This window comes from Neoarius graeffei, chromosome 8, assembly GCF_027579695.1.
Source record: "Neoarius graeffei isolate fNeoGra1 chromosome 8, fNeoGra1.pri, whole genome shotgun sequence".
Lineage (NCBI taxonomy): Eukaryota > Metazoa > Chordata > Actinopteri > Siluriformes > Ariidae > Neoarius > Neoarius graeffei.
Window position 1 is genome coordinate 78,876,392 of NC_083576.1, and position 19,103 is coordinate 78,895,494.

General features: G+C 42.5%; 1 protein-coding gene across 2 annotated transcripts in view; it reads left to right on the forward strand.

Moving 5' to 3' along the window:
* The first annotated feature begins 5,094 nt into the window (after positions 1–5,094).
* Positions 5,095–19,103, forward strand: part of spon1b (spondin 1b) — a 298,589-nt gene continuing 284,580 nt past the window's right edge. For both annotated transcript variants that reach the window (XM_060927069.1, XM_060927070.1), the window contains exons 1-2: positions 5,095–5,601; positions 7,000–7,106. In XM_060927069.1, coding sequence (XP_060783052.1) covers positions 5,388–5,601; positions 7,000–7,106 — 321 coding nt within the window. In that variant the 5' untranslated portion in view covers positions 5,095–5,387. The remainder of the gene's footprint in view (positions 5,602–6,999; positions 7,107–19,103) is intronic.

The following is a 19,103-nucleotide window of genomic DNA, read 5'->3' on the forward strand; positions in this document are numbered from 1 at the left end:
AATGGAGGATGTGAGTGTGCGAATGAAACGTGAAAGACCGACTACAGTAACAGAAAGTGAGAAGAAAAGACGTTATGTTATATATGAAGGAAAGGAAACGCAGGACCAAACTAATACATATCGGGGGTCAGCGAGCACCTCGGTGTGATCAGCTGTTCGTTTAGCGACAGAATGATGGAACTGTCAGTGCACGCTCAAAGGTAAACCTGCAGATGGCAGTAATGCAACACTGTGGATGCCAGCTGCTGTAAAAGCCAAAAGAAGAAGAAGGTAAACCTGCGCATGTGCACACGGACTTCCTCTGTCTGCTTGACTGCGCATAGCGAGCGAGTTCATGCACATTATTTGCTCGGGAATCCCCTCAAATTAAATAACTTCCCAGCCACAGAATGGCCTATTTTTTTTATATTACAGAAATAAACATATATCACAATGACCAAATTTCAGAGGGAACTAAATTTCACCGGTTTCATGAAATCGAAAGGCCGCCTCACTTTAATGTACTCTGTCCCTTTTAAATGAATGAACATAAACATAATATCATGATAAAACAGTGAGAAACAATGTTTTTCTTCTTCTCAGGATCTTCTGGAAATACAAATGTTGCAACTTCCTGTTGAATATGTCACTTGTGTAATAATAATAATAATAATAATAATAATAATAATAATAATAATAATAATAATAAAGCATTATATACATACACTCAAAAGTGCTTTACAATAAAAAAAATGCAAACAGTAATTAAACTTCAAGTCTAAAATCATTACAGAATAAAAATTATTTTAAAAATCATTAAAATTCAATAAACCAGTCAGAATCTAAGAAGCATAAGCTGATTTAAATAGGAAGGTTTTCAATTGTTTCTTGAAACTGTTAATGTTTACACATGCCAAGTTCATATTGAGAATATTTGTGAGGGGTGAGTGTGTGCAAGTTACAGGGTTGATTGAATGAAGTAAAATGAACATGTTTAGAAAAATATAATGGATGACTCAAGAAAAATGATGTTAAAGTTGCACGTTAATACAGAAATAATAAGATATTATAAGTGTTTGGTAATAGAGCAGCAGCTACAATTATCGACAGTCCATAATTATCGACACCTTTTCAGATTTACCAATAAAAAACTATTTTACCAAAGTGAGTTTCAGTTACAACAGTTATTATTGGTTAATTAATCAACCGGAAGACCCTCCCTCACCTCTTGATCTTGTCGTCTGATGATGCAGCTCGTTACCTGAGATGGAATTTTTTTCAGCACGATCAGCAATTTGAGGAAAACCCGGACGTCATCATTGCAGGTAAGCATGGTGGAAAGATCATGGACATGTTTTTACTGATCAAATTCACCAATATTTCATGATCTCCTTGTCGAAACCTACTTTGTTTCTTACTCTTTCATTTGACAGTCGCCATTTTGTATCTAAATGCGTGTTTGAGAGTCACGTGAGGTGTCGATAATAGTGATCACTTTCACCAGTGTCCACCATTATCGACACCCTGTGGAATTAAGTGACATTTACAACTGTTATGGATCGATCTTTGTGTAACATTGTTGAAGTAGATAAAGTACTTTTAAAAAATTAAAGTGCTGTGATTTATAATATTTTTTTTTATTCATAACAGAATGGAATGTTTATAGAGTATTTGGAATCCTATTGCAGTAAATAGAATTAGACCAGAATTAAATTCCTAGCATATAAAAATTACACACTTGAAATATTCAGATTTTTCTTTTTTTTTCTTTCTTTTTTGCAGCTTGCTGTAAATCCCTACCACATATTACAATATCAGTAGACATTTTATATTTTGGCTCGAGGAATGACATGCAACCTTTGACCTGGGTTTTCATGTGGTTACAATGTCAATTCCCTGTTGACATTTATTGGTAAACTACAAAACTAAAAAAAAATACAAACAACAACAAATGATTAACAAAATGTGATCTACGAAAATACTTAGAAAGTGGGTAGAAAGTGGAACAAAAAGATTTTCTGACACAGTTTAAACATTATCAGTTAATTTGTTTACAAATATTAGAAGTACTTCCTTATTTATGTAAACACCGACATCGATATATTTATATAAAAGATATTTTGTACTAAATATAAGTCTACGTAAAACAAATTTGAAATAAAAACTATATTTTGTTAACTTAATACCACATACCAATTATTATTATTATTATTATTATTATTATTATTATTATTATTATTATAAATAATCATCTGGGTGTTGATAACTGTGGACAAAGGTGTCGATAATTGTGGAATGGTGTCACGTGATCTGATACACTAAGTAATCGGGAATCAACTTACTTTTTTCCAGGGGTAGTTTACATATTGAAAGTCTTTTCTGCTTTTGCAACGGCCAAAAGATCGTTAAGGTGCTGATAATTGTAGCTGTCGCTCGAGTAATCATATTTCAAGGTAAAGTGCAGCTATGTAGCTATATATCTCTCATCTCATTATCTCTAGCCGCTTTATCCTTCTACAGGGTCACAGGCAAGCTGGAGCCTATCCCAACTGACTCCGGGTGAAAGGCGGGGTACACCCTGGACAAGTCGCCAGGTCATCACAGGGCTGACACATAGACACAGACAACCATTCACACTCACATTCACACCTACGCTCAATTTAGAGTCACCAGTTAACCTAACCTGCATGTCTTTGGACTGTGGGGGAAACCGGAGCACCCGGAGGAAACCCACGCGGACACGGGGAGAACATGCAAACTCCACACAGAAAGGTCCTCGCCGGCCATGGGGCTCAAACTTGAGACCTTCTTGCTGTGAGGCAACAGCGCTAACCACTACACCACCGTGCTCATAGCAAAATCGAAAATACCATGTACTGCGAAGACTATAGAAAGTCTGTCAAAGACAGGCACCAGTAATTTTAAACTCGAAACTATAAAGGACCATGAAAAGTCAAATACACACATCGGTACTATGATATCAAAACCGGCGAAGACGGCTGGGTCACTACAGGACAGCATTGCTTTCAAGTCCCTGGCTGTCATGAAGTTGGCTGAGCTGGAGAGGATGGAGCTGCTGTTTACAAACGTTCACTCGATTGGAAAGAAGTTGATCTCGCCCCAGCTATCAACTTATGGCCTGCTGGAAGCCTCAGGTCACGAAGACCATTTTTCATGGACCATTCAGACTCATCTGATGATGAATGTAATGAGGACATTTAATGTCTCTCTCTACACATGTTCACACACACACACACACACGCACACACACACACACACACACACACACACACACACACAGACTATTAATAGATAATACATAATATACATAATAATACTTGATAATACACATAATACTTGCATATCAAAACATCAAATGTTTTTTAGTGATAAATGTTTGAATTGGACTTTTAATATTAGAATCAGTTCAGTTCTACTGAATGTTATTTTTCATATTATATGATATTTCATATTGTAAGGGGCTTGAATTTGAGTTCAATAAACAGAATACTCTGTTTATATTTTTGTCTGAATTGGTTCCATGTTTTCATATAGGGAGCTACCTTACTGCAACAGCACTGAATACTTGAGTGCTACTGTAGAGATACATTATACGCTGCCATTCATAATTAAATCTAGATCTTCCAAACTTTAACGTGTCATGGTGAAGAAAAAACTGTGATTTCTTGGCAACAAAATTGTGGCTAGTGAAAAGGCTGAATGGCTAGTGACTCGGGAAAACAACTAGCCACAGTGGCCGGTGAGCAAAAAAGTTTATATATATATATATATATATATATATATATATATATATATATATATATATACACTACCGTTCAAAAGTTTGGGGTCACCCAGACAATTTTGTGTTTTCCATGAAAAGTCACACTTTTATTTACCACCATGAGTTGTAAAATGAATAGAAAATATAGTCGAGACATTTTTCTGGCCATTTTGAGCATTTAATCGACCCCACAAATGTGATGCTCCAGAAACTCAATCTGCTCAAAGGAAGGTCAGTTTTATAGCTTCTCTAAAGAGCTCAACTGTTTTCAGCTGTGCTAACATGATTGTACAAGGGTTTTTCTAATCATCCATTAGCCTTCTGAGGCAATGAGCAAACACATTGTACCATTAGAACACTGGAGTGAGAGTTGCTGGAAATGGGCCTCTATACACCTATGGAGATATTGCACCAAAAACCAGACATTTGCAGCTAGAATAGTCATTTACCACATTAGCAATGTATAGAGTGGATTTCTGATTAGTTTAAAGTGATCCTCATTGAAAAGAACAGTGCTTTTCTTTCAAAAATAAGGACATTTCAAAGTGACCCCAAACTTTTGAATGGTAGTGTATATGGGCGGCACAGTGGAGTAGTGGTTAGCGCTGTCGCCTCACAGCAAGAAGGTCCGGGTTCGAGCCCCGTGGCTGGCGAGGGCCTTTCTGTGCGGAGTTTGCATGTTCTCCCCGTGTCCGCATGGGTTTCCTCCGGGTGCTCCGGTTTCCTCCACAGTCCAAAGACATGCAGGTTAGGTTAACTGGTGACTCTAAATTGACCGTAGGTGTGAATGTGAGTGTGAATGGTTGTCTGTGTCTATGTGTCAGCCCTGTGATGACCTGGCGACTTGTCCAGGGTGTACCCCGCCTTTCGCCCGTAGTCAGCTGGGATAGGCTCCAGCTTGCCTGCGACCCTGTAGAACAGGATAAAGCGGCTACAGATAATGAGATGAGATGATATATATATATATATATATATATATATATATATATATAGAGAGAGAGAGAGAGAGAGAGAGTAATGTAGGTTAGAGGTTTTATTAATTAATGAAAAAAATGATTTTAATTTTATTTCTCTGAAAGATCAATGGTTTGGTCTAATGAATAATGAATAGGGTGTGTTGCCTTTGCTAGTGCACGTGCAAGCAATTTGGACAAACAAACAAAAACAAAGCCATTTCTGAACCGCTCTGTTTGCTGTCTCAAACGAATCAAAAAGAACCGATTCAGCTGCACGGGTTTGTTCGGAAGAATCGAATCAGTAAAGTGAATCACAGTAGGAATGCCCGCTGCTGATCCTCGCGTCACCACATCTCTGTTTGGTCTGGGAGGAGAGACTGCTTCGCTCTTCTTCTTTCCTTCTTTCTGTCTGTCTTTCTTTCTTTTCTCTCCCCCCCCCACCCCCCTGTGAACCTTGGATAAAGTGACTCGCAAACCGATTCGGATCCTCTTGGGGACTCATTGAGCCCGCGGTTCCAGTCCATTTAAGCCCGGAATGGATTTTGTATCATTTTAGAAAAGTGGTTTATTAAGGTTTTCAGTCCCAGGGGGTTCTGTTGGATCCTTGTTTTCTCTCCCGCAATCAGTTTCTTCCTTCACTTCCTTTCTGCACCAGTTGGCATCCAGGCATGGGCATGGGCATGCCTGCAGGTACAGGTACCGCGCTTCTGCTCTGCCTTGTGCTGAATTTCTTCAGCATTCATGCTTTTTCCAGAGAGAGCTCCAGCTTCTGCAGGATCCTCCGCAGCTCGAACCGGGGTGCGCGCAGAGAAGGACACACCGAGTACCGACTCCGGGTGGAAGGGGATCCTGAAACATACCAACCTGGAAGCACTTACAGAGGTGAGGGAACAGGGTCCATAATAATAATAATAATAATAATAATAATAATAATAATATTGATCTATTATTCCAGGCTGCATTGATCACTGACATGAATCTGAGTTTGACTTTGCCCAAATGACCATGCTGTCTCCAAAAATACCCAAACTCTCCCCTGCTCTAGACTGCATTTGGTCAGAAGAAAGGCTTAAAAAGTCTTTTTTCATCCTGTTCGATATTTTTATTTGCAGCATGCATTGAATTGTCTTTAAAAAAAAAATCATATCCATGCATGACAGAAGAAAACAAAAACAGAATTGTCACATCAGATCCAAAATGCATTAGGATGGAGTACACTTGTAGAGTTGGACAAATCAAAAATTTCCCCATGATGAGAGCACTTAAAGTTAATAGCGGCTCGTATTATGCACCAGATCCTTCACTAAAGGTTTTGTGGTGGGAAAGCTCTTGCATTTGCTTCATCTGGTAGTTTTTTCATCCTGTTCGATATTTTTATTTGCAGCATGCATTGGATCTCATCTCATCTCATTATCTCTAGCCGCTTTATCCTGTTCTACAGGGTCGCAGGCGAGCTGGAGCCTATCCCAGCTGACTACGGGCGAAAGGCGGGGTACACCCTGGACAAGTCGCCAGGTCATCACAGGGCTGACACGTAGACACAGACAACCATTCACACTCACATTCACACCTACGGTCAATTTAGAGTCACCAGTTAACCTAACCTGCATGTCTTTGGACTGTGGGGGAAACCGGAGCACCCGGAGGAAACCCACGGGGACACGGGGAGAACATGCAAACTCCACACTGCCACGGGACTCGAACGCGGACCTTCTTGTTGTGAGGCGACAGCGCTAACCACTACACCACCGTGCCGCCCTATGCATTGGATTGTCTTAAAAAAAAAAAAAAATCCATGCATGCATGAACATTTGCCTGTGACAGAAGAAAACAAAAACATTTGTGACATCAGATCCAAAATGCATTACGATGGAGTACACTTGTAGAGTTGGACAAATCAAAAAATTTCCCCATGATGAGAGCACTTAAAGTTAATAGCGGCTCGTGTTATGCACCAGATCTTTCACTGAAGGTTTTGTGGTGGGAATGGTGGGAAAGCGTGTCTGTTCTTGCATTTGCTTCATCTGGTTCAGCTTCGTAAGAGAAACCAAAAAAAAAAAAAAAACAACAACAACAACAAAGAAACAAAAAGCATACAAAGACTTCTGAGCCACTTGAACTTGCCTTGACTGCACTGGCAGTTTGAAACTTGCCCTGACACACACACACACACACACACACACACACACACACACCTCAGAGATCCGACCTGCTGTTTGGCTAAATGCTGCTGTGTCTTGACCTATTTCTCACTCTGTCTTTTCATATCTGCCTCTCCAGTGAGTTTATACGCCTCCAGTCCGTCTTACTTCCGAGGTTTCACTCTGATTGCTCTGAAGGAAGGAAGAGAAGGAAGCAGCCTCGATGATTATGCTGGCAATTTCGAGGTGAGCCGAATATTCCCATGGCCTCTTTTTTTGACCTCCCTGACCTGTAAAAACCCAGCATGACATTTTTCTCAAGCTGATGTGTTTCACTTCAGTAGTGATGAAGTGATGAAGTTTTGGCTTGATGATGACATTCTTATCTGCACTCTTATCTGTAGATCTAAATGAAAACAAAACAATGTTTTGGATGAAATTCTGTGCCATCGTTTTTTAAGTTCAAAACTCACCCCACTGTTTTTCACATCGTTTGGAAAGGCTGGAGTTTTTTGAGTTACGCAAAAGTCTGTTGGATTCTCATTCTGACTCAAATTCACACCTCTGCAAGTTGAAAAAGCAGGACAAAATGGTTTACGGTGATTTAGCACAAGTCTTTTAGCACAAATCTAAAGGCTTTTAGCACAAAAGTTCTTTCGCACAAGATCCAAGACCACTTAATCTTTATTATGAGTACTTACAGTGGATATAAAAAGTGTACACACCCCGTTACAATGATAGGTTTTTCTGATGTAAAAAAAAAAAATGAGACCACGATAAATAATTTCAAAACTTTTCCCACCTTTAATGTGACCTATAACCTGTACAATTCAATTAAAACAAACAAACAAACAAACAAACAAACAAATCTGTTCGGGGGAAAAACATTAAAAAAAAAGTATAATAAGCTGATTGCATAAGTAAGTGAGCACACCCTGAAACTAATGCTTTGTTGAAACACCTTCTGGTTTAATTACAGCATTCAGTCTTTTTGGGTCGGAGTCTATCAGCCTGCCACATCTCGACTTGGCAATATTTGCCCACTCTTCCTTGCAAAAGCGCTCCAGATCTGTCAGATTGCGAGGACATCTCTTGTGCACAGCCCTCTTCAGGTCACCCCACAGATTTTCAATTGGATTTAGGTCTGGGCTCTGGCTGGGCCGTTCCAAAACTTTAATTTTCTTCTGGTGAAGCCATTCTTTTGTTGATTTCGATGTATGCTTGGGGTCATTGTCGTGCTGAAAGATGAAATTCCTCTTCATCTTCAGCTTTCTAGCAGACACCTGAAGGTTTTGGGCCAAAACTGACTGGTATTTAGAACTGTTCATAATTCCCTCCACCTTGACTAAAGCCCCTGTTCCAGCTGAAGAAAAACAACCCCAAACCATGATGCTGCCACCACCATGCTTCACCGTGGGTATGGTGTTCTTTTTGTGATGTGCAGTGGTGTTTTTGCACCAAACGTACCTTTTGGAATTGTGGTCAAAAAGTTCAATCTTGGTTTCATCAGACCATAACACATTTTCCCACATGCTTTTGGGAGAGTTGATGTATTTTTTTTTGCAAAATTTAGCCAGGCCTGGATGTTTTTCTTTGACCCTACCTCATAGTCCAGACATATGGAGAATACGGGAGATTGTTGTCACATGTAGTACACAACCAGTACTTGCTAGAAATTCCTGCAGCTCCTTCAGTGTTGCTGTAGGCCTCTTGGCAGCCTCCCTGACCAGTTTTTATCTTGCCTTTTCATCAATTTTGGAGGGACGTCCAGTTCTCAGTAATGTCCCTGTCGTCCCATATTCTTGATGACAGTCTTCACTGTGCTCCATGGTATATCTAATGCCGTGGAAATGTTTTTGTCCCCTTCTCCTGACTGATACCTTTCAACAATAAGATCCCTTTGACGCTTTGTAAGCTCTCTGTGAACCCTGGCTTTTGCTGGATGATGCAACTGAGTAAATGTCTGAACTTTATTTGGGGTTAATCAGAGTCATTTTAATTGATGGCATGTGTGAACCCAAAAAGACTGAATGCTGTAATTAAATCAAAAGGTGCTTCAACAAAGTATTAGTTTAAGGGTGTGCACACTTATGCAACCAGCTTATTGTACGCTTTTTTATATTTTATGTTTTTCCCCCGAACAGATTTGTTTGTTTTTCTATTGAATTGTACAGGTTATAGGTCACGTTAAAGGTGGGAACAGTTTTGAAATTATGTATCGTGGTCTCATTTTTTTACATCAGAAAAACTGATCATTTTAACGGGGTGTGTACACTTTTTACATCCATTGTACTGATCATGTTTAAAGAGGTTTGATGGATTTTTTTTAATGAAAGTTGCCAAGATTCCGATCGAAAACGAGCGATTGTATTTCCCCACTCTGCCGTGTTTCGTGTAGCCCGTATGTTAGTCACCAATCCTCCCTCCAAATTATTTAACACAGCACGTCCCCTGACACAGTACACCGCTACAGCCAACTTCCAGGTTTGTTTTGTCTTTATTAAAGTGCCAAGCTTAAATTATATCATGTTCATTATTATTTATAATTTACTAATTTGATAAAGAATGAAAAGTCAAGCAAAATTTACAAGAGGATAAGAGTTTAAAGAAAGCTTTTTACTTGTTCTTTATTTTAATTGTCCTTAACATGCACAGTAGCAGAAAATCCGGTCCCTAAGCAATCATAATAATCCCCTTCCTTTGTCAAGATGAGTATTTTTTTTGATTACTGTGACCATAATCCCGAGTTGTGCTAAAGAACGTAGAGTTGTGTTAAGAGACTTTAGAACTTGTGCTAAAAGACTTTAGATTTGTGCTAAATAACTGGATAATTGAACACAAATAAAGCAACTGGAAAGATCCGAAAGGAAGAAAAGGTCACACAGAAGATGTGAAATGATCCGGAAAGAATTATAACTCCTGGTTAGTTCAGTGCAGCTCATTTTCGAGCCCTTGTTTTGCTTGTTACACAGATAAACACATGCATATTTATATTGAAGATCTGGGATGTGTCCCAAATGCCAGTGTTCGAGATAAGACCTTGTAGAAGATGTTATGCTTAAACACCATCAGAAACACAGACTTTAAATGACTCTCTGTTGCATCTTTTGTACCTTTGCTATGTGACTTTCTCAAGATCCTTTCCAACATCGTTTGCTCATCCGGCTGATGTTAATAATTCACTTTTTCCTCAACATTACGTTTGCGTTAATTACTCAGGTACGGCACATACATGTACATTGTGTAGATATAATTATTCTATCCGCATTCACTGGATATGAGCAATCGTGCGCTCTGATTGGCTACTCTACTACTAGGATATCAGCTCATATACAGTGATTAGAGAAAAACAAAATGGCTGAACGTGTTGCTGAACCAACCGAGGACGAAATAAAAACTCTTCTCGAAAACAAAACCCCAAAAAATTATCAAGTATTTAAAAGAAACAGAAATAGCTAAAAGAATATAGTTCCCCCCTCCCCCCAATATCTCCTGTTCCACACTCCAGCCCAGTCGGTGGCAGTAATGCACCTTTAAGTTGGTTTACCAACCACCAAAAAAACTGTAAACCCAAAAAAGCAACAAAATTATGGAATGAAAGTATTTGATGGTAGAACGTATCTTTTTTATTTCTCAAGAATTACTGTTATAACATTTTTCAATATAGCTTCTGTCATTTCACCAGTTTGTTTACATTCGAAGCGGAAATGATTTTGTCGGACGTTTTGTATAAAGTTTTTTTTTTTTTTAAATTTATTGAATTTGGAAAAAAAATAAAAAATAAAAATGCTCTGTTTCTCAAAGTCCAGTGAATGTGGATAGCTCATGTACGATTCGATTCTGGAATAACTGTTAATTATTATGATAATTATCCTGTTTAGACGTTTGCCTTGTATGCTGCTGTAACACATTTTCCACCTGAGATCAACAAAGTTGTCCTGTGGTGCGATTATTGCTCTTTAATTATGTCTAAATATGGACATGAAATGAGTTCACAATTTCATTCTTCTTCAGCAAGCACTTTTATCCTGGCCAGGGCTGTGGTGGATCCAGAGTCTATCGCAGGGAAAATTGGGTACGAGGTGGGAGTACAGCTGGAATGGAATGCATGGGTCATTTAGTCTAGCCAGTCTACCTGTCTTTTTTTGGGAGATGGAACAATAGTGGAGAACCTGGAGTAGCTTTGGCTCAACCTGTAGACTCGCAACACGACACACTATTGCTGGGTTTCACGTGATGTCACATCCGCCTCATTAGTTATTCAGAACTTTCGCTGGTGGTCTACCAAAGCTCAGTTGACAAAGCGTTTGTACGGATAAGGTGCATTACTCAGATGAAAAATGCCTTTCGCTTGCGTTGTTTTAGGTTGTTTGAATCGATCAAACCGTGAAACTGATAAAAGTGTCTTCAGGGTTCCCCGTGAACTAATAAAAAAGGGTGAACGAACACAGGATTTCACAAAAAGACGTCGAGAAAGGTGGCTTTTGAACCTCTCAGTGAAATCGAAGGGAGCCGAGTTGAAGCATGCTCGAGTTTGCAGTGATCACTTGGTGAAAGGTTTGTATTTCCCTCTCAGCTCTGTCCTTAGTGTTTTCCAAGTACTTTTCTTGCTATGTGTCATGATTTTATGGTACTTTTTTTAGTCACGAAGCACTAAAGTCCCCAGCTGTTTCTTTGTTCACTCCTCACAAAGTTCATATGCATGAAAGTCTCGACAAAATTCTTCCCCAGCCATACAGTTACAATGCGGCATGATCACTTCTCCGTCTTGTTTAACTAAGATCCAGGTCTTTAAAGGGGTTTCTGATGATCTTTGTGAATGATTTACCTGAGAGATAAGAGCCAACACAAGTGAGAATCAAGCCAACTGTTGTTTGTTTACACTTCAACTTGCAGCGCTTCGTTGTAAAGACGCGAACGAAAACCTTAAAAAAATACACGGGCAAAAACAATACAGGATTCATTGGGTAGCGACTTGATCCCGAAGTCCTTTACCCAGCCACATACAAAAAAGTTGTAAACCTCCATACGCTTCCATGCTTTCATCTGTTTTGCGGTGTAGAAGGACGTCTGCACCACCAGATAGTTCAAGATGTCGGGGAACTTGACTGAAGGGTAATTTTCGAGATTGTATGACAAATCCTTCTTTCCCAGACTGTAGGGGTCGATTCCATTGCACATACCGTAGCAACCTTCTGAATATATCTAAAGCCAGCAGTGGCTTCTAGATTACGAGTATACTCTGATAAGTTATCGCTAGTTGTTTGCACTACGGCTGCCGTTTAGACCACCAGCTATTTCACTTCTGGTAAAACCGCTAAGAAAAGTCACGTGACTGAAACCCAGCAATTCCGCCATGCTACATTGGAAGATATGTACTTCCTTCCTTACTAGTTGGGAGCTTGTGGGTCAACTCTCTCTACTACACTGCTTCTCCAGTCATCTCTTTCCATCGCATGACAATACATCTCATCTAAGCCGAGGCCGGTGATTTCTTGCATGTTTTTGACGTACAGTGATGCTTGAAAGTTTGTGAACCCTTTAGAATTTTCTATATTTCTGCATAAAAATGACCTAAAACATCATCAGATTTTCACACAAGTCCTAAAAGTAGATAAAGAGAACCCAGTTAAACAAATGAGACAAAAATATTATACTTGGTCATTTATTTATTGAGGAAAAAGATCCAATATTACATATCTGTGAGTGGCAAAAGTATGTGAATCTTTGCTTTCAGTATCTGGTGTGACCCCCTTGTGCAGCAATAACTGCAACTAAACATTTCCGGTAATTGTTGATCAGTCCTGCACACTGGCTTGGAGGAATTTTAGCCCATTCCTCAATACAGAACAGCTTCAAATCTGGGATGTTGGTGGGTTTCCTCACATGAACTGCTCGCTTCAGGTCCTTCCACAACATTTCGATTGGATTAAGGTCAGGACTTTGACTTGGCCATTCCAAAACATTAACTGTATTCTTGTTTAATCATTCTTTGGTAGAACGACTTGTGTGCTTAAGTTCGTTGTCTTGCTGCATGACCCACCTTCTCTTGAGATTCAGTTCATGGACAGATGTCCTGACATTTTCCTTTAGAATTCACTGGTATAATTCAGAATTCATTGTTCCATCAATGATGGCAAGCCGTCCTGGCCCAGATGCAACAAAACAGGCCCAAACCATGATACTACCACCACCATGTTTCACAGATGGGATATGGTTCTTATGCTGGAATGCAGTGTTTTCCTTTCTCCAAAAATGAGGCTTCTCATTTCAACCAAAATGTTCTATTTTGGTCTCATCCTTCACAAAACATTTTTCCAATAGCCTTCTGGCTTGTCCACATGATATTTAGCAAACTGCAGATGGCCAGCAATGTTCTTTTTGGAGAGCAGTGACTTTCTCCTTGCAAGCCTGCCATGCACACCATTGTTGTTCAGTGTTCTCCTGATGGTGGACTCATGAACATTAATATTAACCAACGTGAGAGAGGCCTTCAGTTGCTTAGAAGTTACCCTGGGGTCCTTTGTGACCTCGCCGACTATTACACGCCTTGCTCTTGGAGTGATCTTTGTTGGTTGACCACTCCTGGGGAGGGTAACAATGGTCTTAAATTTCCTGCATTTGTACACAATCTGTCTGACTGTGGATTGGTGGAGTCCAAACTCTTTAGAGATTGTTTTGTAACCTTTTCCAGCCTGATGAGCATCAACAATGCTGTTTCTGAGGTCCTCAGAAATCTCCTTTGTTCGTACTATTATACACTTCCACAAACATGTGTTGTGAAGATCAGACTTTGATAGATCCCTGTTCTTTAAATAAAACAGGGTGTCCACTCACACCTGATTGTCATCCTATCGATTGAAATCACCTGACTCTAATTTCACCTTCAAATTAACTATTAATCCTAGAGGTTCACATACTTTTGCCACTCACAGATATGTAATATTGGATCATTTTCCTCAATAAATAAATGACCAAGTATAATATTTTTGTCTCATTTGTTTAACTGGGTTCTCTGTACCTACTTTTAGGACTTGTGTGACAATCTGATGATGTTTTAGGTCATATTTATGCAGAAATATAGAAAATTCTAAAGGGTTCACAAACTTTCAAGCACCACTGTAGGTTAGTCGAGGTCATCCTCGCCTATTACGGCCTTGCGTTGTTGTGTATAAAGCATAGCGATGTATGATTGATTCAGTTGGTCTTCTAAGCCAGTGCCCGAGCATGCGTAACTGTCTCCCTATTAGTATTTCTGCAAGGTTTCTCCTTTTGGCGGTAGCCAGGACATATTCATTGGTGATTCTATCAATGAGTTCGCTTGATGTTTAACATAATACGATGACAGCTGGTGGCAAACAAGTTCAGTTGATTCTTCATGGTCTGATTGTGTCCATGATTCTGCCCTGCAAAGGAGGATGTAAAGTATCAGGGAGTCAAACAGTCGAAGCTTGAGTTGTAATGAGATTTTGTTGGATTGCCAAATGGTAGTCAGTTTCCAGAAGTTGTTCCAGGCGCTTCCACATCTTTGACGGAAATCTTCCAGTGATGATGCAATGCGTGCCCCGAGGTACTTATAGCCAATTACAATTTCTGTGTTTTGTAAGGCTGGTGGTGGTGCCTCGGTGCGAACATAATTAACCCCTTCAGTGCCCTTGGACGAGTCACGTATGCCATGAAATCTTTTACCGCTGTGCCTTATGATGTACGCGACTCATCATAAACACCTCCTTTTATGTACCTTACATGGCACATTACTTTTACTTCACAGTGGCACATATGAATTACAGTCAATGCCTAAACATTCTTCCATCATAAGGCACAGCGGTAAAAGATTTCATGACGTACGTGACTCGTCCAAGGGCATTGAAGGGGTTAATGAACATGACCTTGTTTTTTTTTTTTCTTCAGATATGTATTAAGATAAAAAAGATGTATGCTTAAGGGTCCAGTTTTCTGAAGAAATTGTGTGAGTGAAACAGATCATTGAAAGGAGCACATCATAAACAAGTGTTGCCAGGCAAAACAAATCTCACCTGGCAGCACTTATTTTACACCTATATGTTGATAATGGTAATATTTCTCAATCGTCAGCTGTCAGGTTATAGTCCGATGAAAATACATGATCTTGAGTTGGACCTTTGAGGGTCACTCAAGGTCAGAGATCATGGTACCAAATGAAAGCCTATATGGCACTTCCTATAAGTTGATAATGGTAAATATCTGTCTACCATCAACCGTTTTCAAGTTACAGCCCTTGAAGATACGTGACCTTGAGTTTGACCTTTAAAGGTGATCATGGTGCCAAATGAAAGCCCATATGGCACTTCCTGTAAGTTGATAATGGTAAATATCTGTCTACCATCAACCGTTTTCAAGTTACAGCCCTTGAAAATACGTGACCTTGAGTTTGACCTTTCAAGGTGATCATGGTGCCAAATGAAAGGCCATATGGGAGTTCCTATATGCTCATAATAGTAAACATTTGTCTATCAGCAACTGCTTTTGAGTTATCATGGGAAATATGTTATTTTGACCGAAAGGTTTACCTTTTAACCTTGACCCGATTAACCCCAAAATTTAATCAGGTAATCTACGGACCATTGTCCACCTACCCTGAAAATTTTAAGTCAATTGGTACAATTATCTAGACGCTAGATTGTTAATACATACACACAAACAAACAAACAAACAAACAAACTGATTACAATACCTCATCCCACTGACTCCGTCACGGGCAAGGTAATGAGTGGATAGATAGATAGATAGATAGATAGATAGATAGATAGATAGATAGATAGATAGATGGGTGGATAGATGGGTGGATAGATGGGTGGATAGATGGGTGGATAGATGGAGGGATGCTAGATTTTGATCTGTCTGTCCTGAAGGAAGTTGAATCGACAAAGTAGATATAGGAATGTAGAGCTCTGCTGCCTCAGAGATTCTGCCTCACGGATCGATCCAAGAGCAAACAGTCACTGACACACATAGCCGCTCAGTGATGTTTCTCAGTTTATTGTAGGACAAACATCAGGATATATTCACATTCAAGAGTGTGTTGTAACGATGGGATTGGATGATGATGACTTCATTGACGAAGCTCAGTTATCTATGTATAATGTAAATGGGTGATGAAGCATTATATCACTGCTTTAGAGGACACTACTGTATGAGAGAGAGAGACATTATGTCCCATTACCTCACCCATCAGGATCATAGTCTTATGAAAAGAAGAAATACATTACTGGTCAACATGACCTTCAGTAAGCAGAGAGCAGAATGTGCGAGCGAAGATAAATCTCAAGGATTTAACTAACCAGAATGAGTAGCAAACAGGACCGCCTGTTTCAGTTTCAAGAACAAGTAGCAATCAGACCAGCCTGCATCAGTTCAAACATGTCAAACATATATTTCTATCAGATAGATAGTGTGGCAGCGGGGGCGTGGTCAAGCATCGGTCTGTGACAGGAGGGTGGAGCCGGGGAAGGTGAGTGGCAGATTCGCTACACCTGACGGTAATTAACCTGTGTTTTGTGTGTGTTTTCCCAGTAAACCGCTCCCTATTTTAAGAGGCTGAGAGAGAGCAGAGGGAGCGCGACCCGGGAGTGGAGGCTGAGAGTGTGTCTGTGTGCTGCGAGTTCTTTTTAGACTGAAAAGTTTATTAATAAAATACGCTGTTACTACCTCCAAACGTTGTCCTGCCGTCCTCTGTGCTCCACCCACGCATTGTCCGCGCTACAGTGGTGCCGAAACCCGGGAAAAGGTGGAGCACCAGTGCTACAGCTCCATGGAATCCTCCCCGTTCGCGGACTTGGTCCACGCCCTCGCCACGGCTCAGCAGAGCCAGCACCAGGCACTCGTCACGCTCCGAACGGAGCAGGAGCGCCGCTTCGAAGCCCTGGTGCTGGCTCAACAGGAAGATCGAGAGGCGTTCCGGCGGCTCCTCGCGTCGGCGGGGTCCACCAGCGCCCCGGCCGCGGGCCCGTCTCCCCTCACTGTGACCAAGATGGGCCCGCAGGACGACCCCGAGGCTTTCATCACCTTGTTCGAGCAGGTCGCCGAAGCCTCGGGGTGGCCGATGGAGCAGCGCGCGGCGCGCCTCCTCCCCCTCCTGACTGGAGAGGCGCAGCTGGCCGCATTACAGCTCCCCGCCGACCGCCGGCTGGCCTACGCTGACCTTCGCCGGGCCGTCCTCCAGCGCGTGGGGCGCACGCCGGAGCAGCAGCGCCAGCGCTTCCGCGCGCTGCGGATGGAGGAAGCCGGCAGCCCGTTCGCGTTTGGCCAGCAGCTCCGGGACGCCTGCTGGCGGTGGCTGAGGGCCGAAGATCGCGACGCCGAGGGAATCATCGACCAGGTGGCGCTGGAACAGTTCGTGGCCCGCTTACCAGCCGGAACCGCGGAGTGGGTCCAGTGCCACCGCCCGGCGTCGCTGGATCAGGCCGTAGGACTGGCGGAGGATCATCTGGCGGCTGTACCGGCGGCAGGACAACGGATGACATCGTCTTCTGTCTCCTCTTCTCTCTCTCTGTCTTCCCCCCCTCCTCCCGTGTCCCGTCCTCGCCCCATTCCCCCACCACGGAGGCGGGGGCCGGCCCCACCCCAGCCGGCCCGCCGCACCCGTGGTGCCCTCCCGTTTCTCCCTTCTGTGTCTGTCTCTCCCCCCCCTCAGGTGAGTGAGCCCCAGAACACAGTTGCAGAGGGGAGGCCCGGGCCGGTTTGCTGGCGCTGCGGGGAACCGGGCCACCTGCAGCAACAATGTGCAGCGATGGAGGTGGGGGCGGTGGTGCGGATCCCCGACGCGCCAGAGGCTGCCCTCGATCGGGCCGGAGCGTATCGCATACCGGTAAGTGTACAAGGGGCTACATATCAGGCGTTGGTGGATTCAGGCTGCAATCAGACCTCGATCCGCCAAAGCCTGGTGCAAGACGAGGCATTGGGGGGAGCACAAGGGGTGAAGGTGTTGTGTGTGCACGGGGATATTCACAGCTACCCGTTGGTGTCAGTCCACATATATTTTAGAGGGGAAAAATCTATAGTGAAGGCGGCGGTTAATCCTCGCCTTACCCACTCTTTGATCTTGGGGACCGATTGGCCGGGATTTCGGGGTTTAATGGCACGCCTAGTAAAGAGTGGGTCCTGCCAGTTGACGGGGGAGGGTCCCGGTGTCGCTTTGGCTGGAGCGGCGGTCGCAGAGCCGTCTACGTCACCTCCGCGACAGGGGGAGGAGCCGCCGGCCCCTCCTCTTTCTATTGGGGAATCCCTCGTGGATTTCCCACTGGAACAATCGCGAGACGAGACTCTGCGACACGCGTTTGACCAAGTGAGAGTAATCGATGGTCAAACGCTCCAGCCGAACGCCACCCCGTCCTTCCCCTATTTTTCCATTTTGAAGGATAGATTATATCGAGTGATGCAGGACACTCAGACGAAAGAGCGAGTCACCCAGTTATTAATTCCAAAGAGCCGCCGGGAATTGGTATTCCAGGCGGCCCACTTTAATCCCATGGCTGGACACCTCGGGCAGGATAAGACACTCGCCCGGATAATGGCCCGATTCTATTGGCCGGGGATTCGCGGCGACGTCCGTAAGTGGTGTACGGCGTGCCGCGAATGCCAGTTAGTAAATCCAGCGGCCATTCCAAAAGCGCCCTTGCGCCCCCTACCATTAATCGAGACCCCGTTCGAAAGAATTGGGATGGATCTCGTTGGGCCATTAGATCGGTCAACACGAGGGTACCGCTTTATATTAGTCCTGGTGGACTATGCAACGCGATACCCGGAAGCGGTGCCTCTTCGCAATATCTCAGCACGCAGTATTGCAGAGGCCCTCTTCCACGTCATCTCCCGGGTTGGAATCCCGAAAGAGATTCTGACTGACCAAGGCACCTCGTTTATGTCACGAACACTGAGCGAACTGTATGGGCTACTAGGTATTAAGCCGATCCGCACCAGCGTTTATCACCCACAGACGGACGGTTTAGTTGAACGGTTCAATCGCACCCTCAAGAATATTATTAAAAAATTCGTAAGTGAGGACGCACGTAACTGGGATAAGTGGCTCGAACCCTTGTTGTTTGCAGTGCGAGAGGTCCCCCAAGCCTCCACGGGGTTTTCCCCGTTTGAATTATTATACGGGCGTAAGCCGCGCGGCATCTTAGATGTACTGCGGGAAAATTGGGAGGAGGGACCTTCACAGAGCAAAAACGAAATTCAGTACGTTATGGATCTGCGCGCAAAACT